The 27,935-nt window shown below is 48.6% G+C and overlaps 1 protein-coding gene across 2 annotated transcripts in view; it reads right to left on the reverse strand.

Moving 5' to 3' along the window:
- GRID1 (glutamate ionotropic receptor delta type subunit 1) overlaps nt 1–4,678 on the reverse strand; it is a 697,974-nt gene extending 693,296 nt beyond the window's left edge. For both annotated transcript variants that reach the window (XM_033131343.1, XM_033131344.1), the window contains exons 1-2: nt 4,457–4,678; nt 2,104–2,259 (exon numbers count right to left, since the gene is read on the reverse strand). In XM_033131343.1, the coding sequence (XP_032987234.1) occupies nt 2,104–2,259; nt 4,457–4,535 (235 nt within the window). In that variant the 5' untranslated portion in view covers nt 4,536–4,678. The remainder of the gene's footprint in view (nt 1–2,103; nt 2,260–4,456) is intronic.
- Nucleotides 4,679–27,935: the final 23,257 nt, after the last annotated feature.

Consider the following 27,935-nt stretch of genomic DNA (forward strand, 5'->3'; position numbering starts at 1 on the left):
GAGAAACTAAGACCCAAAAAAGCAAGTTCTCTCAGAAAAAGCCCCTGGGCGGAGCCCTGTGTCTCTAGGACAAAGTTGCATCGGGGTTGAAAGGTTGAATGGCCCATAGCTTTTTTGTTTGGCTTGTACTATGTTGGTAAATTGTTTGATTAATTGACAATAGTTAAAATTCAGATTTTACTTTAAAGTCCAGATTTGGGGCTCCTCTTTTTAAGGAAATCAGCACATCTACAACACTAGGATTTTCATTCTCAAATGGCAAAATCAGCTAAACCTGTGGAACCCAAGCAGGGTGTCAACACACCATGAGCTCCTCGGTGCAGGAAATATGTGCATCCCTACTGTGTGCGCAGTACTCCAGCACAAAGAATGAATGTCCACAGAGACATGGAGCCACAGAGGCACTATGAACATTGTGGCACGTAACTGGAAAAACTTGTGTTACCCCAGATCCCCACCCCAGTTAGGGTAACTTCTGCCTAAGGACGCGCATCCTCCCCTGGCTACAGTCCACCTTCATGAGGGCACACAAAAGAAGTCTAAGGGTGGGGAATGCGGGGGGAGGGACTGCTGGTGGGACATGGCCAGACACCAAGAAGGACAAGGATTCCTCCTCCAGGACCTCAGTGGACATCAGACCACTGATGGATATCTGCCAAGGCTAGAAGCGGCAGTTCCCATAATAGGCAACACCAGCCTCACCCCACTCATTGCCACCCCAAAAACACACTCAGAACTTTGGATTCATATAACCACCTCAAGACATACTTGGACTTTCAGGCCCCAGAGCTGGGCCTCTGCTGCACCCAAGAATAGGAGACTCCCCAAAGACCTCCTTCCAGCACAAAGTTCTTCCTAGCACAAGCTCCAACCTTCTAGACCCAGACCAGAGCCTTCACTGAGTCATGCCATCCTTGCAGGTACCCAAGAAACCGGCAGCTGAACTAAAACTCATGGCAGGAGGAGGATTCTGGGCCCAGTGGACTAGGGGAGAGCTGGTCTGGAGCCCTCAGCCAGCTCACCTCCTCCCTACGCCCGCCCACAGTCCTGCTAGTTCCTCCTGAGAGGAATCCCCACATTCTGTGACACCAGCTGTGCCCTCTATCCTTAGCACTCTTAGCATGGACGCAGTCTAGCCCACAGATATGAGGAGGAAGGCAGATGAGAGGAAAAGGGACTTGGGCTGGGCAGATGTCAAAACGCAGAGAGAGCCCTCACCAGGAAGTGGGCGACCTGGGGGAGGAACCCGGGTTCAAAGAGCCAACCTCGAGCCAGGTAGCAAAGGAGGAAATGAGAGCAAAAAGCAAAGGGGGCCGCTGACACGAATGCCCCCCCACCCTGCCCCTGGGCACCTGTTGCCCAACCTGAGGCAGAGGCTGTGGACCAGGGTGGCCCAGGCGCCAGCTGGGATTACCGTGCAGCCAGGCCTGGCCCAACTCCACTCCTTTCCTGGTCAAACAGCGCCCACCACCGGCCCAGACGGCGGCGCCTCTGCCCGCCGCGGGTACAGCAAGAGAGAAACAGGCTCTTCCAAACCCGTTGGAGGAGCGCGGCAGAGAAACGCCGGACGAGGCACTGAGGAGGCTCGGGTCGCGAAATGCGGCCGGTACTAGGTTGTGCATCGGAGAGGGAAGACCGCAGGCTTGGGCGTCCGGCACTCCTGGGTTGACAACGTAGGAAGACACCGGCCCATAGAAGGCAGGGGATGTGCACAGACACAGCTACCCCGTACGCAGACACGCCCACCCACAAACACTCGAGAAACAAAGACGGCCCTGAGCCACACACGCCTGCGCGGCCAGCACCGGGCGCACACTCGAGCCAACCGAGCTAGAAAGGAGCTGCACGACCCCGCGACACGCCCCGCAAGGAGCTCCGCTCGCCTCGCTCCAAACCTCTCCGCCCTGGCGTCGCAGCGCGGAGCACTCCTGGCGCCGCCGCTTTGCTTGGCCGCGGAGGGCGCGTGCACGGTGCGTGGCACCGCGGCTACCCAGGCGCACCGGGGTCTCGGAGCGGCCAAGCGGGTCGTAACGCCGCGGTCTCCTCTGCTGCTCCGCCTCGCAGGCCGCGGCCCGGTTACCCCTGGGCGAAGCGGCCACTCACCTTCCTGCACGGCCTGAAACGGGTTGTTGGCCTCGATGACCTTGATGGAGTAGGTGATCTTCTCGCTCTGCAGAATATCATCATTGAGGCTCAGGTCGGATACGGCCAGCTGGAATACCCTGTCGTCCTTGGCCGCGTTCTCCTCGAAGATGGCACCTGGAGGAGAGGAGGGGTCAAGACCCGGCCTGGAGAGGAGCTCTCCCGCCCCACCCCACCCCCACCCCGCCTTGGTCATGGTGCTATCAGGACGGCTGGTTGCCCTGGGTGGGAGTTCTGGACTGGCGTTTCAGCATAGTTTAAGGCTCTCCTTGGTCGACCAGCACAGGAATATGCCCCTAGTTTACATGTGCACACAGTTTACATGAGTTACACATGCACGTCGCACATGCTGCCACCAGGTCGCACACGTGTCTCACAACCAAGGCACCACCTCGTGACCTGGCCATGCCCCACATGATGCATGGAGCCAAGCTGGGGTGTCCTCAGGTAGCACCCAAATGCCCTGACATGGCCCCATGTGTTCCCAACCCAGGAGCCAGAAAGTTCCCCTGTCCCAATCCCAAAATGGGATGACTTATTTCTGCCCTGCACATTCCCCTTTGAGTGGAGCTGAGCAAGCTGGTCCAGGGTGGCTTTTCTGTGCCAGAGGACTTCCTTATTCAGGGTTCTTGAATAAAGGCATCTCAGTCCCAGCCTGGCTCTGGCAACACTGCCCAGCCTGGTGCCCTGGGCTCCGCCTTCTGCTCTCCATCCCTCCCTGCTTCTTCCTGCGTGTTGGGGGTGGGGAGCAACTGTCCCCTAGACCCCTTGCCTTCCGACCCAGCAGGGCTGAGGAGCCCAGAAGGAGAAGCTCTGGAAAGGGCCTTCTAGAACCGCCAACAGTTCCCCCAGGGCGGCCTCCCGCTGGCCTTTTTCACGCTTAGAACTGCCTTGGCCCACTCTGTTCTTCCGACTCGCCAGAGCCTGGCCCTGCAGCCTGGGCAACTCTGGAGTCCTCCCCACCTAGCCAGGCCCCTAGAGTCCCCACGGCCCCAAAGCTGGGCCCGATGATCCCCTGAGCTGTTGACTGAGCAGGAGGAGGGAGGCCCCAGTTCCACGTTACACCAGAGCCGCAATGCTGACCGTGAGACCTGAGCCCCCACCCACACCCACCCTGGTGGGAAACAGGTTGGACCCTGGCCCCTGCGGGGGCGGGGGACGGGGGGGGGGGCGATAGGGGTGTGGCGGTGCAGCTCACCAAACCCAGGCCTAGTTCCTCACCACTCCTCCCGGTACCCCGCGCCGTCCCATCATCCCTGCCTTCTCACACCTCCCAACCCCCAGTTTCTCAGTGCTCGCTGGTCTTCCCCAACTTCCGGAAAGGTGACTGCAGAGGGGCTCCCCCAAATCACCTGCTGTCAGCCCCCCAACCCAGCCCAACTTCCTAGGATTCCAACCATGCCGCTACCAACTCCCACACACTCCCCCTCCGCGCGACCCCTCCTCCTCTCCTCTAGCTCGTCTTCTCTCCCGGTTCTCTCTCTCCATCCATCTCTTCCCGCTCAGTGCACACACACACTCCATCCCCCCCCACCCTTCGCCGCCCACGCTTCTTCTTCCCTAGGCTCTCACCACCCGGACCGTCTGCCGGCCCCCAAGACTTGGTCCACATGAAACTCTGGGACTGTCCAGGTTTCGGCTGCAGTCGCCACAACCAGATACACACACACACACCCACACATACACCGAGAGATACACAGACACACACCAGAGAAACAGGCAGACACTGTGTCCACTCTAACAGGCTGACAGTCATGCACTCACCAACACAGGCTCAGATGGCCCCACAAACCCCAAAGCCCTCTCTCAGTGACACCAACACGGGGCCAGGTACACATACAGCGACACACGCTGACAACACCCACCTACCCACATTCACACACGGTTCCTGTTGGGCCTCTTTTGATTCTGCCCTACCAACTTGGTGAGACCCTGGAGCCGTGTCCGCCCCCTGCTCCCCGCTGCTCTAAACTGCGCGTAAGGGTTGGCACCAGCCCGCCGACGGCCGGCTAGGGACGCGGGTCTGGACGCGTGTACAGCCCCGGGTTCCCCGCAGCCGCGGCCCTAAGTGTGGGCAGAGGCCGCGGGGCCCCGCGCGCGGATTGAAGCCCGGGGGAGCGGCGAGGAGCCCGCGGGAGCTCGGCGCGGCCCGTGCACAGCTCCTCCGCGGGGCGGCGCGACGCGGCGCGGCCCTTCCGGAGAGGACCGCTCGCCGAGCCCCTCGGACCCGGGAACCGACAAGTTTGGACGCCGCGTACCCCCCGCGTTGCTGAGGCCCCCGCCCAGCCTGAGTCCGGCCGCCCGCCGCGCTCACCGATGTGGATGATGGAGTCGGCCCGCACCGACACGCACTGGCATATCCAGGGGAGAAGCCACAGCGTCAGCGCTTCCATGTCCCCCGGGCGCGCGGCTCATCCGCCCGGGCCCGGGGCGAGGCCGAGGGCAGCGCGGAGCCGGGAGGCGCCCGTCCGGGTGCAGTCCCGGGCAGCTCCCCGGGAGAGCCGAGCCCGCCCGTGCGTCTTCCCCCGCACGCCCGCCCCTGCGCCCGGCGCCCGCCCTAGCCCAGCCCAGCCCCGCGCGATCGGGCGCCCGCTCCGGCTCCGGTGGCGGCTGCGGTGGCGCTGGCAGCCCGAGCCCAGGCCGGCGCGGCGGGGGCGGCCGGCGGCGGCGGTGTTTCCCGCGGCTCGGGCGGCTTCGGAGGAGGTGGAGGCGGCGGCGGCGGCGGCCGGGCCGGCGCGGCGGATCCGGGTTCGCTGTGTGTCTGAGCCCCGGCGAGGAGCGAACTGCGGAGGACGCCCCCTCCCCTCCCCCTCCCCCTCGACTCCGCTCCCCCTCCCCTCCCTGCCTGCCTCCCGCCCCTCCGCCCTCCTCTCGACCACGTGACTGCGGAGCCTCAGCCTCGCCGCGCGGAGCTCGCCGGCTCGCAGCTCGGAGGGGGCTCCGGGTGCTCCGCGCTCCCAGCCCAGGGGACACTCGGAGGCTGGCACCGCGGCGGGGACCCGCCAGGGCTGCGGCGCGCAGAGACTTAGCGGACCTGGGCCTCGCGCGCCCCCCCCCGCACCCAAAGGCGGGAGAATGGAGAAGGGTTGGGCACGGACTGCCCTCAGAGGGTCCCGGAGCGCCCTGGCGCCCGCCGACCTCAGCCGCGGAGCGTCTTGACCATGCCCCCTGCCTCGGGCAGAGAGCCCCTAGCAGAGCCGGACCAGGGGTAGCCGAGAGAGAGACGAGGCGGAACGTTGAGTTGGGCATTGGGATGCAAGGGGAGTCAAAGGGGACCGGCCGCGACCCCTGTGAGCTGTCACCGAGCAGAACGGGGACCGCTGACTCGAACCCTAGCTAGCCTCGCGGACCTCGGCCGGCGCCCATCCCCCGCCCCGCGGGCCCCGCGCTCAGCCGGGAGTCCGGCAGGAGGCTCGGACTCTGAAGCCCAATTCATGGCCGGAAACCGGCGCAGCCGTGACCGCGGCGCCTGGACGTGAGGAGCCTTCCAAGAGGCCGGTGTGCTCAGACTCCGAGTCTGCACGGAGCCTTCACGCGCGAGCCCGGGCGGAGAGCCGGCTTCTCGTGGCCAGCGCCAAGCGAGGCTCTCTCCGCAGCCTGGTGAATGCCTCCAGCCGGCCACCAATTTTAGCGTTAAGTTCTTTGGTCTCGAGCCGGGGAGGAGGTGGCAAGCCGGACCCGCAGCTCACCCCTTCCCCCCACCCCACCCTAGCACAAGTCCCAGAGAATCTAGGCTCCACGTGGCACACCCAAGATTTCAGGGTGACAGCTGGGCTTTCCTAGACCGGGATTCCACAGAAGCTCGGTCTGGGCGCGCCTGGCAGAGCCAAGTACAAGGGGTCGCTCCCACGAGCCAGGGGGACGCTCCTTGGCCCTGTCGATGACCCAACCCCAGGCCCCTGCTGTGCTCCAGGCCATGCGCTGGGTGCGCGGGATTCCAAAAAGCTCAGCGACATTCCTTGCCTGGAACTCCCCGCGCAGTGGGAGAGGCAGACACCTAAACAGATCATTAAAAGATGTGGCGAGGACCCTGAATGAGCTGTGTATGCACAGGCACATCCTCGGCTCTGCGACGGCCTAGGAAGAAGAGCCAGGGATGGCTTCCTGGAGGAGGTGACAGTTCTGAAGGCTGAGTGGGAGTTACCAAGAAAGAAGGAAGGGAGTTTTCCAGGATTAAATGCTGATTAGCGAGCCAAGGCAGGAAGAAAAAGAAGTGTGAGTGTGTGTGTGTCCCAAGCAGTGAGCCTCAGAAGAGTCATTGGCAAATTTTACTTTGGAAAGGTGGGGAGGAGGCTGTGCAGAGGGGACAGAAGCAGTGAGGCGGTCCTTGCAGTGGTTGCTGGGGCTGCGCTGGGTGGGCAGGGGCAGCCTGGTGGAGAGAAGCTGGGTTGGAGAAACCAAAAGGCACCACATGGGCAGGCAGTGGCTTCCAGGATGAGGGGGCCAGTGGGTGAGAAGAGAGGAAATGACCGTACCTGCAGGAAGCTGGGCTACCTGGATGAGTGTGGTTCCCACACAAAAGCACTTCCTCAAGAAACCTGTCTTTGGGGCCTTGAATTATGAAATATGCCCAACCCAGGCTCTCCAAACCCCCATGCCTCCATTCTCATTCTCTCAAAATTCTACCATTCACTGGCTGAAAAGTTGTAGGGAGAAGGGAAATAAAGGATGGTTTTTATTATACAACAATTTGGTTCCTGTGGGGACAGTTTCCACCCTGGAAGGACTGTGGGTGTGGTCAGGGGTCAAGGACTCCCAGACTCATTTGTTTGGGCCCCAGCAGTGTGTTAGTAGAGTAAGCATGTGATACTTTGAACCCAGTGAGATGTTTTCCTTGATGCATATTATGCAAGGCACAGGTATCATGATTGCAGTGGGACAAGCCTCAAGACCCCCTTCCAAATATTAAGAAGGCAGCCCACCAACGCATGCGTGCAGTTTTGGAAAGACTTCTATCAGTTTCTAGTTCAGATGATGAAGTGGATGATGAGGTTCCTCTGTTTTGAGACCTGAGGGTTACAATCCCCAGAAGGAGCTGGCCTGGGCAGCCTTAGCTCCTGTCCTGGGTACCCCCTTCCCTTCCATCTTCCACAGTGTGGGGTCCTTCACCACCCTCAGATGCTCATCAATTAATGCTCATCCTCATATACTCCCAAGCTAGGCCAGTTTCCTCTGCCAGACTGGAATGCCCTGGGTACCCCCTGCCTGTACACAAGGGCACTCTGTATAGGTCCCATTTCTCCTAGAGCAGGGAGCAAGGCCCAGAGATCACTGGAGCCCTCTGCCACCCACCTCTAGGCAAGACGATTTGAATCGTCTCTGCCACGTAAAGTTGGGATTGCTAGATTCAGGGACATAACTGGGGCTTTATCAGGCTCATCAAGTCCCTAACTACTTATTGATTCTGGCCAGCTCCGTCCCTTTAAGCCTTGATGACCTCCGGGACTGCAAAAACTGCCTGCCCAAACCCAGGCTTTTGGGGAAGCAATTCTACTCAGTGAACAAGTTCACCCCTACTGTAACATTTAGCTAAAGAAGATAGATTAGCAATCTCTGGGTCATACGATGCATTCCCATTTCACAGAGAGGAAAACTGAAGCTCAGAGAAAGGAGGGACTTGCCCAAGGCTCCTGGTGAGTTGCTGGTAGACCCAGGACTCAGTACTGTTGGTTTGCTCCTCACTACACAAAGGAATTAAAACCGAGTCAGTAAATCATTCTTTTGCACAGAATTCAGCCAACAAAGATGGTTGCTTTTTCTAAAGAGATTTTGTTACACTGATTCTCACTACACTTACCACAGGCAGGCACTGTGCTCAGTACTCTACATCTTATCTATGAGATGGTATTCCCATTTGACACACAAGGAAATTGAAGGAGTGTGCAAAAAAATAAACAGGGTCCATCAGGAATCTCACCTGGAACACTCCTAGAAGCTAAGAGTTTGCTGCCAATGCTGCAGATGAAATGTCAAGGCAAAGAGAAAGGCATGGTGGTCCACTTAGAAGCTGCAATCATTGTAACTTAAAGCTTTCTCTTTCCAGAATTGCAGACCTCTCCTTCCTCTGTCGCTTTCTTTCTCACCCCACCAATAAATGAACTAAGGAAGGGCCAGCTGGAGTCCTGACCCTCCCAGGGATCTGTTGCCCTGGCATAGTCCCTGAGGAGCTGCCTGCTCATGTAGAACAACCAGTGCCCAACCTCTGCAGAGGTGCCTCCTCCCCAGTCATGTTCCTCCTAGACAGGCCCCAGACTAGGCATGATACCATACCCTAAAAGGTCTGACCTCCTCTCTCCCCACATACAGCCCACCTGGGATTTCTAAGACAATTCAGCCCAGGACCCTGCATGAGGGTTACTGCCAGCAAGAGAGACCAAGGCCCAGCTGGGGGTATTCTCTGTAGGCTTTGGCATGGAAGACCAGCTCTCAAGTACGCAAAAGGGGGCTGACCCCAGTCCTGGTGTCAACCCCCAGGGAGAGGCTAGCCAGCATCTTAGAAGGAGCCAGGCTTGGAGCCCTGCAGCCTGAGTTCCAGGCTGGGCCCAACCCCTGGGCTCCAGGTAACCCACCTCCTCCCAGGATCTGAGCTTAGGAAATCCCTCGTAACCCACCAGCATTTAAAAAAAAAAAAAAAAAAAAAAAAACCAAAAAACTATTTATTGCTTATTTCACCCCTTCCTTCAGTAGCTGCCTTTGGCTCTTCTGTTGTATGTTAACTGCTCAGCTCTACTTTGTCTTCCTTACCCCTTTTTATCAAATTCTTTCATCTCATTTTTACTGTTTCTCAGCTTGTATTTATTTTATTTGATTTTCTTTTGTATTTCCATATTTTTTTATTTTATGTTTACTCTTGGTTAGCCTCATGGGTTTTATTTTCAATTTCCCAGGCTGGCAAACTTTTGCATCATTCGTTCTGTTAGTCCAACTTTCTATTCATTTAATCTTTGGTTTCCCGAGGTTGGGGTGGGGGGTAGCCTGAAGCTACCCTCCCTGTACCTACCTTGCTGGAGCCACCAGGACAGGACCCATGGGTGTGTCCCCGCCCCCTGTCCACACCCAGCCTCACACCTTTTCCAGATATCTTTTCTATGGCACTGCCCATGGCACAGGGCAGGCAGCCCAGGTGGGGAGGGCTTCTATTTGCTGGAGCCATACCCCATGGGCCAAGGAGGAGGAAGGAAATCACACACAGTGTTTCCTCCCCAGATAGGAGCACTTCATTTGTGCAGGCCAAAGGCTCCTTTTTATTCCCATTATACAGTTGGAAACGGGCCCTGGATTGGGTACTCAGTCTGCCTATACCCAAGGTAGTCCAAAAAGTCACCTGTATGACAAGTTGCTGCCTTCGCAAAAACAAACTAGAACCACAGAAATCTGGTCCCTGGACCCAAGCTCTCTAGGCAAGATGGGTGGCAGGATCAAAACCACCAGCCCAGGCCCGGCTGGGTCTCTCATGCTGACATCCAGGGTTCCCCTAGCCCCCCAGAATCCAGCAAGGTCTATCCCTTCCTTAAGCTCCTCCAAAGGCCAGAAGAGGCAGGCCAGAGTCTGCACAAACTTGTAACGAAATAACACCGGAAAGCAAAAGGGAAGGAAGGTTCAGCTTCCAAGAAGGAGCCCTGTGAGCTGTGTTCTCAGGCCCGGCCACCGGGGGCGCCCTGTGCCTGAACCTCCTCCTGCAGCAGCGACCCTCCAAGTGTGCCCAGATCTAAGATGTTCTTCACAAGAGGCCGGCGCTTTTGGGACTCTAGACCTGCCCCACTTCCATCAGTCTTGCACGTGGATGCCCTGAAACATTTGTGCGTGAAGAAAGCATTCTGCAGCTGAGAGTCTAAAGCTCAAAAACCACAGCCACAAAGAGTCTCTCCCTGAGCCTGAACACTGGCCCGGCCCCTCCCAGGCTGCTTGTTGGGGTCCCTGCTTCTTAGCTACAAGGCCTGGGGGGGCTTCTCTCCCCTCTCCCTAGCCCTGGGGCTCTGCAACTCTTTGCTTTTTTGTGTTTGGGGAGCTCCTGGTTCCCCAGGTGGCACCAAGTGGCAGGGAACCAAATCCTGGCCTGTATGCCCATCCCCAGAACCAAAGTCAGGCTCCCACACCCTCATTAGCCACAACCTTGCTGACCCGGGACATGGGGGTCAGAGGCCCCCCGACCCGCCCACCACTGCCCAGGGCTCCTCCTGCCCTTGCCACCTGCTGAAGTGGGTCCCTGCAGTGGGCTCCATGCAGGTTGACCTGAGACTTTGAACTGAGTCAAGGAAGAGATGCACTCCAAGCAGAGAGAATAGCAAGAGGAAAAGCATGGAGGTAGAAGCACATAAAGGAGCACAGAGGGGCGAACAGCAAGGTGTGAAGAGGAGTTGGTGGACGGGCCAGGGTGGAAGTTGCCAGAATGATCCTAGTGGGCGACCCACTCCCTCCTGGACAGGTCTCTACAGAGCAGGGGCTGGGCTGGCCCCACAGCAGCCAGTCAGGTCAGCCATCGAGTCTTCAGTGGGCATCCTGGGGAAGCCATAGGGCCTGATCCACAAGAGCGTCCAGACAAAGGGGTGAGGCCCTTGTCCCCCTGGCCACCAGGATGCTCATAGGAGACTGTCCCATCTGGGTCTGTGCCAGTCGTATGTCCTCTGCCCTCCCCAGGGATAGGCCTGCAGGTGTCCACAGGTGAAGTGGGGCCGTAGGGCTCACTGCAGCCTGCTCCACATCTGTGAGGGGTACCCAAGTGTCAGCCAGCACACCAAGCTGGGAGTTGCACAGTGGAGACCCCAGACACTTGGTTAAATGAATGAGAGAGGCCCACCCATCCCACCTCTTCCCATCCTAAGTCAGGTACAGCCCAGCAGCTCCCACCAGCGTGGCTCTGCAGCCCCTCAGAGCTGAGCCCCCACTTTCCCAAGGGAGCAAGGATCAGGGGAGCTACATCTGCCTGGAGCCCTGGCTCTTCTGGCAAAGAACCCCTTCCCCAGAGCCGCCTTCCTTCTTTGTAGTCCCCCTGCTCACGGACACACCCATTTACAGGAGCAGGCTTTCTAGCCTGTAAACCTCTTCTTTTATCCGGTGATGGAATGAGATTGTGATTGATGTTCTCTGTCTGGGTGTCATGGTGCATTTAGCAGTCTGTAAACCCAAAGGCTGAAGGTGCTACCTTCCAGGGATGTCCTGGGCCTCGGCTTGGCGCAGGGGCTGCCCAGCACTCCTTCAGAAGAGACGGGGAGATGGCGCAGGCCCTGGGTCCACTGCTGACATGCTGGGCAGCCTTGGGCAAGGTCCCTAACTTCTAGGAGCTACATCTACAAAATGGAGAGACCCAGGGTTTGGGTGTGGAGAACACAAGCAGGAGTAGGAGGAAGTATAGAAGGGAGGCCCCCAGGGCAAGAAGGGAAGCTGCACGTGTCTGACGCTTGCCAAGTGCCAGGCCTGTGCACAGCGGCACTGCACATGCCTCACTGCAGGGAGCTGGCAATGCAAGGAGAAGTGGGTGGCGATGGCGAGGCCCTGAGGAGGCAGGCCTCCCTGGTCTGCTCTGTCTCCAGGATCAGGACGGGCCAATGATAAAAGCGGAGGCAGGGAGAAGCTGCCCTAGGAGGAGAGAACAGTCCTCAGAGGTCAGAGGGGAGGGGCAGCCTGCCTGTCACCTGCTCATATGGTTGGTGATCCACACAAGACCCTCTGAGAATGGGTTCTCATCTGCAGTCTACAGATGAGATCACTGAGGCTCAGAGCAGTAAATGGGTGTGATAGACTGAAAGGTATATACCAAAAGTCAGCCATGTCCTAATCCCCGGAAACAGTAAATGTCTCCTTATTTGGAAAAAGTATCTTTGCAGATGTGATTGAGATGAGGAGATGGTCGTGGATTGTCTGAGTGGGCCCTAAATGCCTTCACAACTGTCCATGTAAGAGAGGCAGAGGTAGACAGAGACACAAGCCAAGGAATGCCAGCAGCCACCAGAAAGGATGGATTCTCCCCTGGAGACTGTGGAAGCACAGCCCTGCCAGATTTCAGACTTCTGGCCTCCAGTACTGTAACAGTAAATTTCTGTTGTTGTAAGGCCCCCAATTTGTGATGATTTGATAAAGCAGTCCCAGGAGATGAACATAATAAGGAAGTCAGAATGCGAACCCATCTGGGTCTGGCACAGGCCACGAGGGCCTGTGCATGGGGACAAACTCCAGCTTGTTTCAAGAGAAACAAGCTCTGCATCAGCCCAGGCTGCACACATCCACCGCTCTTGCAGACCAGCCAATGGAGAGAGCTAGGGCAGGCCAGCAAGGCAGCCAGCAGAAGGAAGCAGCCGTTACTGGGGCAGCCATGGACCTGCACTTCACCTTATCCTCTCAAAGCTGTGCTCACCTGCGGGGACCCACAAGACCAAAGGGGACAGGAATCAGTAGGAGAGGCCTCAGGTGCCTCTCAGGTTGTCTGGGACCAGCTGCATCTGCCTTCACTCTGCTCTGCTTTCCTATGCAGCAATCCAACCCTACCCTCTGTCTTAAGACATAATAAGCCCTTTGTTTCCTCTATGCAAAAGATTGTTTTAATATCAAGTTTGATTTAGAAAATGCCAGAAAATATAAAAAAGGAAATTACAATCACTCATTACACCACCTCCGTTTTCTTCGTGACCTTCCTTCAGTTGGGAGTGGCCTGGCCCTTTCTGACCAATGAGAAGTTGGCTGAAGGTCTGTTCCTCAATAATAAAAAGGCAGCACCTCAGGAAGAGAAAGACTGTGCTCTTCCCCTTGTCCCCCTCTTTTACCCACCTGAAACGTGGAGAGGAGATTCAGAAGAGAGGCTGCCCGTCTTGTGACCTTGAGAAGCCAAGCATGGACTGACAGCCTCATCCCAGGACAGCAGAGCCACCAGAAGACAGGGCTGGACTTTCTCAGCCCTGGACACACGAGACAGTAAAGCCCTTGACTATCTGAAAGTTTTCAAAAGTAACACAATCCTAACTGATACCGCCAACCAAAAATAACCACTTTGAAATTCTATTTTCTTCCTGTCCTCTTTTCTACTCAGGTATACTTTTTAAATAGAAGCAGACTAAAGTATCACTACCTGGAATTAATTTATTTTTCACTTGTTTATTGTGTTTCCCCCTATAAAAGATAAGCCTCATGAGAAGAAGGATACTGTCTATCTTGTTTATAATTGTATTCCCTGTATCTAGAATAATGCCTGGCATGTCAAGATGTTCAATAAATGTTAGTTAAATCAATGAATTAATTAATGTGTGAATGAACATTTTAATGTGAGTACTTCCCCGTGCCATGAAATTGTTTCCTGAAAACATTATTTTTAATGGCCAATTACAGTTCTAGCCCATGAATCTATCAAATTTTATTTAACCAGTCACTTGCTGTGGGATTTTTTTTCCAATTTTCATCATCATAAATAATGCTACCATAAAAATACTTATACAGGCATTTTCAGCTCTTATGCAATTATTTTCTTAGGATAAATGCCTAGAACAGTTATGCATAATTTAAATCTCTTAATACATATTTCCAAAATTGCTCTTGAAAGCTGTTTTTTAAAACCAATTTACATTTTCATGAGCAGTTCATGAAAGTGTTTGTTTCTCTGCACCTCTACCAACACTAGGCATTATTAATTTCTAATGTTTTTTTAATTTCGATAAATGAAAAGTTGTACCTCAAAGTTGTTTAATGTGCATTTCCTGATCACTGGGGTCACTGAGTTTTCTTTTGCCAGTTTGTGGCTCTTTGGCAGGTCTTCTCCTGCCCCGGGCTTTTAAGGGTGGGATGGGACTTGCATCTGCCATCACCTGCTGGAGGTGTATGACCACAGATGTTGAAGGTGGAGTTCCCTTGGCCAGCGTTCAAGCTCCTCCAGGAATTGTTGGGGAGGGCAGCCAAGAGCTAGACCCTTGGAGTCCGTGAGATTCCAGGACTGGAATCATTGAGCTTGGACCTTCCTTTCCAGGAAGCCAGGCCACTCCCCTGGTCCAGGTTAAGGGGCCTGGTGGGAGAGACAGGTCCTGGTGAGAGGCCCCGAGTCTGACAGCAGGATCTTGGGTAGGCTGAGGTAGGGACAGACCTGCTGCTGGGAGCTGGCAGGGGCCAAGGAAGCTAATGCCAGGCCCAGAGAGGCCGAGAAAGCAGTTAAGGACTTCTGAGAAGGCCTTAGAAGAAAAGAGTTAGAAGAAAAAAGGGGAGGCATTCCAGGAAGCAGACCCTGCACAAGCAAAGACACTCAGCAGGTTGAAGAACGGGGTGTGCTCATGCCCGCCCAGATCAGCCCTCTCTCCAGGACCACACAGCCAGCCACAGCCAGAAGCAGAAACCCGCACGCACATCCTCAAGGCCACACTTCCCCTCACGTCCGTCACACATGCCCACATCATTCCCAGGCGTGGGGCCCTTTGGCTATTTTTTTTTATCCTAATGGGAGTGAGGATCAACTCACTCCCTAAAGAAGACCTTGGTGGAGGTTGTTAAAATAGCTCCTGCGCCCTCACTCTGCACCTGGCCAGGCCCAAGCCCAGCGACACCTCCCAGTTACCCCCATTTCACAGATTGGGAGGTTGTGTACTGGGTGAGCACACGACCAAGCACTTGCGGGCTGCGCAAGGGGCCAAGAGCCCGTACGCCGAGGGGGTGGGGAGAAGGCAGCGGGGCGCCCAGACCCGGAGGTGCGCCGGGCCAGCGTGAGACCGCCGTCTCCCTGCTCTCATGCCCACCACGCCTGCCAGAGGCTACCGGGCAAGGGACCCAACGACTGATTTCCCGGGCTGGACCCACTGCGCCGTCTAGGAGCAGTCGTGGTGCAATGCTGCCCTCTGCCGGCAGCCTGGGGAAGAGGCCCGGCTGTGGCCAGCAAGAGGCCCAAGAGAGGACTGGGCTCAAGGATACAGGGGCCTTGACTGGGACCGGGAGAGCCGTGGACGGCTGGGCGGTCAGTCGGCAGCCCGACAGGGCCTGACCTCACTGAAAATAACAGCAATAACTGCCAACACTTATTATGAGCCAAGCACTATTCTAATGCTTTACACTCATTTAATCCTCACTCAATCCTTAGTAAGGGAGGAACACTAATTTTTCCTATGTAACAGAAGGGGGAAACTGAGGTACAAGAAGGTTATGTAACTTGCCTAGCTATAAGTGGCTGAGTAGGATTTGAACTCAGGCAGTTTGGTTTCACAGCACTTCAACCTTTGAACCATCTGATAGAACCAGGAGAGGGAGCCTCTGCCTTTACATGTCCCAACATAGTGTCACTTCTACAAATTCTAGAGATGGAATCTTATGGCCAGGCCACCGCCGCAGAAGAGCAGACAGGTGTCCTATATCCTCAATGATGAACCATTCTCCGTCTGGGCCACGTGCAAGGACTGAGGCCCTGGATTTCCCACGGGCCTAATGGACTGCTCTGAACCTTCCCTGAGTCTGTAAAAGGCTAGCATCCAAGCAGATCCCAGAATCCAAGGAAATGACTTGGGTGGCCTTTGTCATAGGCAGGAAGAGGGCCTGGGTAGGCCTTTGTGAAGGCGTCTGTGTGCAGCGTCTGTCCTCCCCGCAGCGGGCAGCTCTGGTCTCCTCTCATCTTATCCTGGTTACTGCAAGTTTCAAGCTCAGTCTTCTCTGAACTACAGGTCAAATTATGACACCCTGTTTAAAACCCTTTATTACAACTCAACAACAACAAGATTTAAAAATGGACAAGACTTAAATAAACATTTCTCTAAAGAAGATATGCAAATAGCCAATAAGCACATGAAAAAATGTTCAACATTACTGACCATTAGGGAAATGCAAATCAAAACCACAATGAGATACCACCTCACACCCATTAGGATCAAAAAAATAGCCAAAGCAATAAAAAATAACAAGAGCTGGTGAGAATGTGAAGAAATTGGAATTCTGTGTACTATTGGTGGGAATGTAAAAATGGTACAGCCCCTACTGAAAACAGTATAGCAGTTCTTCAAAAAATTAAAAATAGAATTACCATATGATCCAGCAATTCCACTTCTGGGTATGTACCCAAAAGAATTGAAAACAGGATCTGAAAGAGATATTTATATATCCATGTTCATAGCATTCACAATAGCCAAAAGGCAAAAGCAACTCGAGTGTCCATTGACAGATGAAAAGTTTTTTAAAATGTGGCATATTTTAAAAAGTTTTTTAAAATGTGGCATACATACAATGGAGTAGCTTTCAACTTTAAAAGGAAGGAAATTCTAACACATGCTCTGACATGGAAGAACCCTGGGACATAATGCTAAGTGAATAAGCTAGTCATGAAAAGGAAATTCTATATGCTTCTACTCACATGAGGTTTCTAGAGAAGTCAAATTCATAGAGACAGAAAGTAGAATAGTGGTTGCCAGGGGCTGGAGGGAGGGAGGAATGAAGGGGAGGTGATGTCTAACGGGTATGGAGTTTCAGTTTGGAAAGATCAAAAAGGCCTGGAGATGGATGGTGGTGATAGTTGCACAACAATGTGAATGTACTTAATGCCACTGAACTATACACTTAAAAATGGTTAAGATGGTAAACTTTATGTTACGTCTACTTTATCACAATAAAAAATAAAAGTAAATTAAATTAAATAAACCCTTTACTGGGCCCTCTGGCTGCAGAGCAAAGGTCAGACCCCTCACACTGTAGTGAACTTCTGCAGGACTGGCACCCAGTAAGTCCCCTTCCCCTGGGAACTGCACCAACACTAGGGGCTCTAGCAGGAGTAACCAAGTTCCTCCAAGACCCTGCCCCAGACTGCACCTCATTGGTCCAGAGATGGCCACCTCATCCTAACCAGCCCAATCAGCATCCTTCCCCAGCTTGTTTTTAACCGGAAGAAGAAGAATCAGTCCCTCTCAGGTGATAGTAAATGTGTAATATGAACTCAGGCGAGGGGAGCAGACATGATCCCCACTCTCCAGTTGCAGTGAGTTTCTGTCATATGTTCTCGTCACTACAACCAGACAATAATGCCTAAAACAAACCCCCCCAAAGGCCCCCAGTGCAAAGCAGTTCAGAAACCCTAATGAGCCCACTACTTCCCACCCCCCAGTCTTTGCTCATGCAGTTCCCTCTCCTAATGATGCCTTCTTTCCTGAGTAGTCCAGTGAGAAAGTACTCAGTCTTTAAGATAAATTCAAACTCCTCCAACCAAGAAGCCTTTACACCCACACTCCAACCCTGTGTAGAACCGCCCGTCCTGGTACTGCCTTTAGCTGTAGCAACCCCCATCTCACATATCTATTTTTATGTCTGCCTCCCAACTAGCTAGAAGAGTCGCAAAGGCAGAGGCTCATCTTTGTGTCCCCACTACCCAGATTAGGGTCTGCCACCTACTGAGTGCTCAATAAATGTTTTTTGAACGAATACATAAATTCAAAGTAAATATCACCAACCCTCTTTTATAGAAACAACAACTGAGGTTCCAAGATGTAGAGTGCCAAACCCCATACATCCCCCTGTCTAATCCTATCTCGCCAACTCCTAGAACACATCCACTGTGCCCTTGGAATTCCTGGTCAATCACATAATCAATAAGAAATCTACATCTGAATACATCATCATAGCAAAACAACAGAAAACCAAAGACACAAAGAAAAGTCTTAAAAGCTGGAGGAAAAAGAACCAGATTCCTTAGACTCATAGTTGACTTCTTAAGAGCATGCATACACACAGCAGAAAATAGTGAAATGGTGGCTTCAATGAGCTGAAAGAATATTTCTAACCTAGAATTCCAGACTGAGGAAAATATATTTTTCAAGAATGATGATGAAATAAGGATTTTCAGGCAAATAAAAACTCAGAGTTCATTTAGAAGCATATATTCACTGAAGGAAATGCTAAAGGAGATATTTCTTGCCGACAGAATGAGATCCCAGATGGAAGGACGGATACACAAGGAGGAATGAGAGGCAAAGAGCATTAAATATGTGGGTAAATATAAATGAACACCGTCTGCAACAGTAACGTCTACAGAGTTAAAAAAATTCAGAAATAAAATACAGACAATACCTGTGTTGTCAAGGAATATGGTAAAAATACTGAGTAACTGTGGATTTGGGTAAATTAAGAACACAGACTTTAATTTTGAGGGAAAACACACACACACACACACACACACACACACACACACAGAGGAAACTTCAGAGAGAAAATGAAAAGATAAAATATAATCAAAACCAAGAAAGCAAGAAAGGGGGGAAAAAGAAACATAGAACGAGGTGACAAATAGAAAGCACAAAATAAAATGGTATTTTTAAACACAAATACATTAATTATTATATTCAATGTAAGAGAATTTAATGCTTTAGGTAAATGGCAGAAGGTAGTAAACTAAATTTGTTAAAAATCTAATATATGTTGTTTACAAACATCACATTTAAACATAAAGATACAGAAAGATTGAGAGCAAAAGTAATAAAAGTAATATGCTATGTGAATACTGACCAAAAAAGAGTTCGTGTGGTCATATGAATATCTGACAAAATAGATTTTAAGGCAAAAAAGTATTACTAGAGATAAAGAAGGCTATCACATGATGGCAAGAGGTTCAATTTACTAAGGAGACATAACAATTTTTAATTTGTACGCATACTGTCTCAAAATATATAAAGTCTCAAAATTGAAGATCTACAAAAGGAAATAGACAAATCCAAAATTTATATAATACAAATCTGTCAGTAATAGATAGAAAAAGCAGTCAAAAGCAGTTAAAATTTAGTGAAGAAATAGACAATTTGAGCAATTAACACATTAGGCCTAAAGGATACATCTAGAACTCTGCACTCAATGAGAAAAGACTACCCATTTTTTTCAAGTGTGCGTGAAACATTTATAAGAAGACCAGGCTTAATTGAAGTAATATTAATCATGATTTATAACAATAATGTAATTAACTTGGTAATTGATAAAAATATAATTAGAATACCGCCATATATTTGAAAATTAAGAAATACATTCCTAAACAATCCAGTGGACAAAAAGGAAATGACAAATAGAAATTAGAAAATATTTAGAGCAGAATAATAATAAAATGCTACATGTCAAGATTTGTGCTTCTGTCTAAGTAGTCCTTAGAGTACTTACAAGGAGATTTACATAGTCTTGAAGAAAAAAGGCAGAAAATTAATGGGAAAGCATATATTTCAAACATTAGAAAAAGAAAAGTAAAATAACTCAAAAAGTTAGAATAAAGAAAATAACAGAGTAGAAATTAATAATATATAAAACACGCATACAAAGAATGCAAAAGAGAGATCAAAGCAAAACAAAAGGCCAAAACTGGTTCTTTAAAATGACTAACAGAGTTGAAAACCTCTGGCAAGGCTGATCAAAAAGCGGGAAAGAGAGAAAGAACACACACACACACACAACCACAGCAACCAAGATTAAGAAAAAGAAAAACTAATTAAGGATCATGTAGACATTAAAAGTAATGAGAAAAGGAATTTCCAGTCGAGATGGCATAGTCGGTAGACGCTGTGCATGCCTCCTCTCATAACCACTAAACTACAGAACAATCATCACTGAGAATCACCTGAAGTCTAACTGAACAGAAATCCCACAAGTAAGGACAAAGAGAAGATGCCACCTCAAGACTGGTAGGAGAGGTGGAGCTGTGGAATGGGCTGATCCTACACCTGCGTGTAACCATTAAAAATCAGAAGGGCTATCTCACCTGCAGAGGTCCCACCAGAGGAGCAAGGTATCCCAGCCCCACACCAGGCTCCCCAGCCCAGGGTTCCAGTACCAGGAAGAGAAGTTCCCACAACTTCTGGTTGTGAAAACAAGTGAGGATTGAGGTTGAGTGAAACGGAGGGCTACTGCACTCCCAGCCTCTCCTTTTAAAGGGCCTGCGCACAGACTTACTCACTGGCAGACCCACTCATTCTGAGCTCCAGTGCTGGGGCAGCAGCTCAAAAGTCACCAAGGACATATGGGGAGGAACTGAATTGTCTGGCTGCAGTGCAAGGACTGGAGGGGTAGCTTCCTCCCAGACAGAAGTGCTGTCAGAATCCACTATTTCTTTGTTGAGCCCTCTTCCCTCTGCGTGCAGATGCAGGTGGCTGCCATATAAGTCTCCATCAACCTGGCTATACTGTTCACCCATCCCTGATGATTCCCTGAAACACTACCCCACAAAACTTTCAGACCCACCCAAGTCACTCCCCGTGGCTTTTCCATACAAATGGCCTGTCTTGGCTCATGCTTCGGACTTTCCTAAAAATCACTCAAAAATTCACAAAACTCAGACAAGCAGCATCTAACCTCAGCGTGCCCCATATCGCTTGCTAAGCAGCCCCCAGTCTGGCACTAGCAGAAGATAGCCTCGATTTGTGGCATGACCTTTCCTAGGCACCTCCAAGCCCTGTGCAGGTAGCTACCATTTGTGGAATGCTTTGTGGCTCATGCCACGTGGCCCCAGGCAGGGCAAAGTCTGCAACTGGACTTGGACTGTGGCGGGGTCCCTCCAAGAATGCCCCAGGGCTGGCACACTGAGTGGCTGGCTTCAGACCAAGCCAGAACACCATCCGGCTGCCTCCATGGGTAACACACCTAAGGGCACACTGGGCAGGCACCAGAGGTCTGCTAAAGTGAATCCTGCTCCATAGGGTCAGCCCCTCCACAACAGCGCTTCCACTGTAGTCACAACCAATCAGCCCAAGGGTCAATCCCTTCCATTGACATGCAAACAGCAACCAAGGCTCAACAACAACAGATGGGCACACACAACCCACAGAAGGACACACCTGGAGCACCCAACTCAGGTGACCAGGGAGACTGTGCCTCGGGGCTCCACAGCACATCTACTACATAAGGCCACTCTACTAAGACCAGAAGACATAGCAGCCCTACCTTTTATAATAACGCATAAAAATAAACACAGGAAGGCAGCCAAAATGGGAAGACAAAGAAACATGTCCCAAATGAAAGAAGAGAACAATGCTCCAGAAAAAGAACTAAACAAAATGGAGACAGGCGATCTTTCAGACTCAGAGTTCCAAACACTGGTTATAAGGATGCTCAATGAACTTAGGGGAAGAGTAAATGAATTCAATGAGAACTTTAACAAAGAGATAGGAAACATAAAAATGGAAATAGAAAACATAGAAAAGAACCAGCCAGAGATGAAGAATATAATAACTGAAATAAAGAATACATTAGAGGGACTCAACAGTAGATTAGATGAAACAGAGGATCAAATAAGTTATTTAGATGTTAAGGTAGCAGAAAACACCCAATCGGAAAAGCAAAAAGAAAAAACAATCCGAAAACATGAGGACAGTTTAAGGGGCCTCTCGGACAGCATCAAGTGTAACAACATTCACATCATAGGGGTACCAGAAGAATAGAGAAAGCAAGTAACTGAAAACCTAGCCCAGGAAGCACAGAGAGTCCCATACAAACATCCCAAAGAGGCCCACACCAAGACACATCATAATTAAAATGTCAAAGGACAAATACAAAGAAAAAATCTTAAAAGCAGCAAGGGACAAGCAGTTAGTTACCTACAAGGGAGCTCCCATAAGACGGTCAACTAATTTCTCAACAGAAACTTTGTAGGTTAGGAGGGATTGGTACGAAATAGTCAAAGTGATGAAAAGCAAGAACCTACAACCATGGTTATTCTACCCAGCAAAGCTATCATTTAAAATCGAAGGACAGATAAAGAGTTTCCCAGACAAGGAAAAGCTAAATCAGTTCATCCAGTATTATAAGAAATGTTAGAGGGGCTTCTTTAAGAAGAAGAAGGAGGAGGCGGAGAAGGAGGAGGAGAAGGAGAAGGAGAAGGAGAAGGAGAAGGAGAAGGAGAAGAAGAAGAAGAAGAAGAAGAAGAAGAAGGAGAAGAGAAAAAACATTTTTTAAAAAATGAATAATAAAATGGCAATAACTACATATCTAACAATAATTACTTTCAACGTAAATGAATTAAATACTCTAATCAAAAGATATAGAGTGGCTGAAAGGATTAGAAAACAACACCCTTACATATGCTGCCTACAAGAGACTCACTTCAGATTGAAAGACACACAGAGATTGAAAGTAAAGAGATGGAAAAACATATTTCATTAAAATTGTGTAATATGGACATTATTACTGTGGTAGCAAAACTTATACCAAATAAAATAAACTTTAAAACAAAGGCTATAACAAAAGACGAAGAAGGACCCAGTAATACCACTTGTGGGGATTTATCCAAAGAAACCCAAAACATTACATTGAAGGGATATGTGCATCTATATGTTCATTGCAGCATTATTTACAATGTGGCCAAGATGTGGAAGCAGCCTGGTGTCCATCAATGAGTGAATGGATAAAGAAGAGATGGTACCCATGTACAACGGACTATTTATTACTCAGCTATAAAAAAATTATGAAATCTTTCCAACTGCCGCAACATGGATGGACCTGGAGGGTATTGTGCTGAATGGACTAGGTCAGAGAAAGACAGATGCAATGTGATTTCACATACATGCGGAATCTAAAGAACAAAATAAATGAACAAACAAAACAGTAACAAATTCATAGATACAGAGAACATTTTTATATTTGCCATCTGGGAGGGGGTTGGGGGTGCGTTAAAAAGGTTAAGGGATTAAGAAGTACAAATTTGTAATTACAAAATAATCATGGGGATGTAAAGTACAACATAAGGAATATAGTCAATAATATTGTAATAACTACATATGGTATCAGGTGGGTACTAGATCTATTGGGGTGATCACTTTGTAAATTATATAAATGTCTAATCACTATGTGGAAACTAATGCAAACAACGTGAAACTAATATAATATTGTATGTCAACTGTAATTGAAAAATAAAAATAAATTTTAAATTAAAATGAGAAAATGTTATGAACATATATTTGAAAATTCAGATGAAATGATACATTTATTTCAAAACTACAAATTACCAAAATTTATATTAAAAGAAGTGGAAAATCTGAGTAATCCTATAATTATTAAAGAAATGTAAATTTTCCAGGCCCAAATGACTTCACCAGTGAATTCTACCAAACATTTAAGGAAGAAATAATGTCCATATTACACAAATTCTTCCAGAGAATAGAAAAGGAGGAAACACATCCCAGCTTGTTTATGAAGCCAGCATAACATTAAAACTTCAGAAAGACAGAAAAATGAAAATTAGAAGCCAACCACTTTCATGAAAGTAAATGTGAAAATTCTAAACAAAACATTAGCCAACCAAATCCAACAACACATCAAGAGGATAATCCATTATGACCAAATCTGATCTATTCTAGAAATGAAAGTTGGTTTAACTTTAGAAATCAACCCGTGACATTTACCACATTGTAATGCATTGAAATAGAAAAAGAGACAGCATTTACAGTAATGTCAAAAACTATTATGAACCTATGGATTATATGGAACAAAAAGTGTGCAGGGAGAAAAATATAAAACTGTATTGACAAGTATCAGAGAACCACTAAGTATATGGAAAGATATATAATGAATAAATATTGGAAGAGTAAATATTGTATGGATGTCAATCCCAATCAAAATCCCAACAGATATTTTTGTGGAACTTTTGTCGAGTGATTTCAAAATTTGTAGGGAGTGTAAAGGGCCGAGATAGTCAAGACATTCTTAAAGAACAAGATGGGGAAACTTACTCTGCCAGATAGCAAGACCTAATATAAGGCAATAGAAAATCAGGCCCTGTGGTATTGACCTAAGGACAGAAAAATAAAATGGAACCGAAGAGGGATCCCAAAAAGGACACTTACACACACAAACAGTTGATGTCTGGCAGAAGTGGCACTGCAGAGCAGTGGGGAAAACTACATTTTTCATAATAAATGGTACTTAAATACCCACATGGGAAAAAGACTGCCACTCACACCACAAACTAAAGTAATTCCAGGTGGGTTAAAGACCTAACAAGGCAAAACAAAATTAGCTTTAGAAAGTTAGAAAGAAAATATTTTCATGACCTTGAGAGAGAGAAACTTCTTAAACAAGATTCAAAAAGGCATTAGCCACAAAAGGGGAAAAAGACATAAAGAGAGTGAAAAGAAAGCCATGATGGAAGAAAGCATTCCAAAACAAGAAGTGACATTAGACTAGTACAGAATATATAAAGAACTCCTATAAATCAATAAGAAAAAGATAAACAACTGCAGGAGATAAAAGCTGACTACAAATTCCTTGCTATTCCTCTCATTGAAAGGTGGAATCTCATTGTTCCTCCCTTGAATCTGGCTGACCTTAGTGACTTGCTTGACAAGTAGAACACATCTGGAACATACATTCGTGAACTTACCACAGTGTGCATACATTGGCAGCACTGTACAAACAGCTCGGTAAGGTATCATAACCTTGGTATATCAGTGTCTCACAGCTGTGTTCATGTTGACGGTGGCGGTGTCTTGCTGAGTGGTGTTCATTATTGATGTTTCGAGGTTTTGTGTGCCGTCACGAGAATATCTGAGCTTGAATTAGAGCAAAGAACACACATTAAATTACTTGGCAAGAGTGGAAGTGAAATCAGGGACATGTTAGTCCAAGTTTTTGGGGATAATGCCATGAAGAAAATGGCAGTGTACAAATGGATTAAATGTTTTTCTGAGGGGACAGAACGCGTCACTGATGAAAAGAGGTCAGGGCGGCCAGTAACAAGCAGAACTGATGGAAACATTGCAAAAATTCGTAGAATTGTGTGTCAAAATCGTTGGCTGACTGTGAGATGCATAGCAGGCCAAGTAAACAACAGAGAAAACAGGAAAATCTTAACTGAAAATCTTGGCATGAGAAAAGTGTGTGGAAAAATGGTCCCAAAGGAGCTCAGCGATGAACAAAAGCAAAGGAGAGTCAAAGTTTTCCAAGACCTTTTGGAGAGGCAAGACTATGTTTTGGACTGTGTTATCACTGGTGATGAAACATGGGTGTACCAATACAACCTGAAACAAAGCATCAAAGTGCACAATGGAAGTCAGCCAATTCTCCACAACCAAAAAATTTCCATCAATCCAAATCAAGAGTCAAAACGATGTTGCTAATCTTTTTTGATATAGGAGGGATTATTCATTATGAATTTGTACCAACTGGACAAACAGTTAACTAAGTTTATTATTTGGAAGGGCTGATAAGGCTGCATGAAAAAATTAGACGACCTGAACTTTTCTCCAACAATTCATGGCTCTTGCATCACGACAATGCACCAGCTCACACGGCACTGTCTGTGAGGAAGTTTTTAACCAGTAAACAAATAACCGTATTGGAACACCCTCTCTACTCACCTGATCTGGCCCCCAATGACTTCCTTCTTTACCCGAAGATAAAGGAAATATTGAAAGGAAGACATTTTGATGACATTCAGGACATCAAGGGTACTACAATGACAGCTCTGATGGCCCTCCAGAAAAAGTTCCAAAATTGCTTTGAAGGGAGAACTAGGCGCTGGTGTTGGTGCATAGCTTTCCAAGGGGAGTACTTTGAAGGTGACCGTAGCAATAAGGCCTGTAGCACTTTTTCTAGGATGAGTTTGCAAAGTTAATTGTCAGACCTCATACAACACTAGGTCAGAAGCCTTGCAGCTTCCACCCAGATCTCTTACAATGCTTGCTCTCAGGGAAAAACAGCTGCTGTGTAAGAATCTGCCTACCCTGAGACTGCCATGCTGTAAGAAAGCCATTCTCTAGCTGGTCCATATCCCAGCCATTGAATCATCCCAGTTGAGGCCAAGAATTGATCAAATTGATGGTTCATGAGCAAAGTAAGTTAGTGTTGCTGTTTTAAACCACTGAATTTCAGGGTAGCTTTTTATGCAGCAATAAAGAACTGGAATAGCAACCCAATAGAAAAATGGACAAAATATTTGAACAGGCATTTTTCAAAAGAGAAAATCCATTAGTGATGGGAGAAATGCAAATTAAAACTAGAATGAGAAACCATTACACACCCATCAAACTGTATGAATATAAATTTACACATCCACTTTGGAAACAGTTTGGCATCATCTATTCAAGCTGAAGATACACACACTCTCTCTGGCCCAGCAATTTCACCGTCACCTCGAGAGACTCCCACACAGGTGAACAAATGACACACACGCTGTCACTGCAGCACTGTTTGTGATAGCCAAAACCTGCAAACAACCCAGATATCCATCTCAGTAGGATACATAAATAATGTGTGATCTAGTTCTACAATGGAATACTACACAGTCGTGAAAATGAACAAGCTACAACTACAGAAACATGAAATTCACAAACATAACATTTAACCAAAGAAGACAAAAACATGCCTGATCACTGCACTGTACACCTGAAGCTGAACAATAATGAATGCCAACTATAATTTTATATATATATATGTATGTATATACTTACAAGAAGCCGAGTACAGCATTAGGAATAGAGACAGTGGAAATGTAATGGCTCTGTGCGATGTCAGAGGGACAGTGGATGGGGGAGGGGGGTCCGCAGTGTGAGGGATATAAAAGATAAACGTCTAAGTATTACTTTGTCTTGTGCACCTAAAACTAATAAAAAAAAAAAAGACAAAAACAAAACGAAACAAAAGTATTATATGCAGTAGCATTCCATTCAGATGAGGCAGACAAAGACAAATACCACATAATATCACTTATATGTAGAATCTTTAAAAAGTTGAAATCATAGAAACAGGAGTAGAAAAGTGGTTGCCAGGGGCTGAGGGGTGGGGAAATAGGGAGAGGTAGGCAAAAACGGTACAAACTTCCAGCTATAAGATGAATAAGGTCTGAGGGTCTAATGTATGACATGGTGACTACAGTTAATAACACTGTTTTGTATAATTGAAATTTGCTGAGGGTAGAACTTAAATGTTCTCACCAAAGAGAGAAAGAGAGAAACTATATGAGGTGTTAATGAACTCGGGGATTCTTTCACAATGCATATAGGTATCAAATCATCACCTGTGCACTTAAAATATCTTCCAATTTAATTTGTCAAGTATACCTCAATAAACCCAGAAAAAATAAAAGTTAAATTTAAACAAATGAAGTTAAATACTAGCCGAAAATGGTTTAGGAATGCATTTAGAGGGTAAAGCTATTTTTTAAAATATTATCAGTAAAGCCAGAACGGTGATTACATCTAGGGCAGAAGGAAAGGATTCTGACTGGAGTGGAGCACTGGGAAGATTTTTTTAGGGTGTTAATAATGTCCTTTTTTTTTTCTCCCTAGGTGATGATTCCATAGGTACCTACTTTATTCATAAAATGGTACATGTGTATTTTATGTGCTTTTCTGTAAATACCAGGGGTGCCAAAAAAATGTACACACATGACTTGTAGTCATCTTTTGTTACCAGTATATATTGAGTATTGCAATTATAATACAGCTTTTTCCTTTCTTAAAACGTGTATACATTTTTTGGCACCCTCTGTATAGTTCACAAGTTAGAAAACAAAACCAAACAAACCAAAAAAAGAGCAGAACCCCCACCCAGCTGCATCCGTGCATACACGCTCTGTTCTGTCTTGTTACTGTGGAGGAAGTGTCCCTGCTCATGGAAAGGCCAGCTCCCCACCGCGGGACATTGCTCCGGCTCTCCTCTTCCTGTCCGGCTCTCCTCTACAGACCCCTCCCATCTCCCTCCAGCAACTACTCCATCTCTCTCCTTCCCTTAAAAGCAAGCAAATACTATCAGAGGCTTGTCTACACTCACCTTGCTCTCTTCATCCCCACCATTCACCTAAACTGCTCTGTCAAGGTCCATGTCAAGGCCATGAATGGCCTCCAGTCACAGGGGTCACCTCCAGTCCTCACCTTGCCCATCAGCATTTGGTACAG

Source organism: Rhinolophus ferrumequinum, chromosome 16 (genome assembly GCF_004115265.2).
Source record: "Rhinolophus ferrumequinum isolate MPI-CBG mRhiFer1 chromosome 16, mRhiFer1_v1.p, whole genome shotgun sequence".
NCBI classification, from domain to species: Eukaryota; Metazoa; Chordata; class Mammalia; order Chiroptera; family Rhinolophidae; genus Rhinolophus; species Rhinolophus ferrumequinum.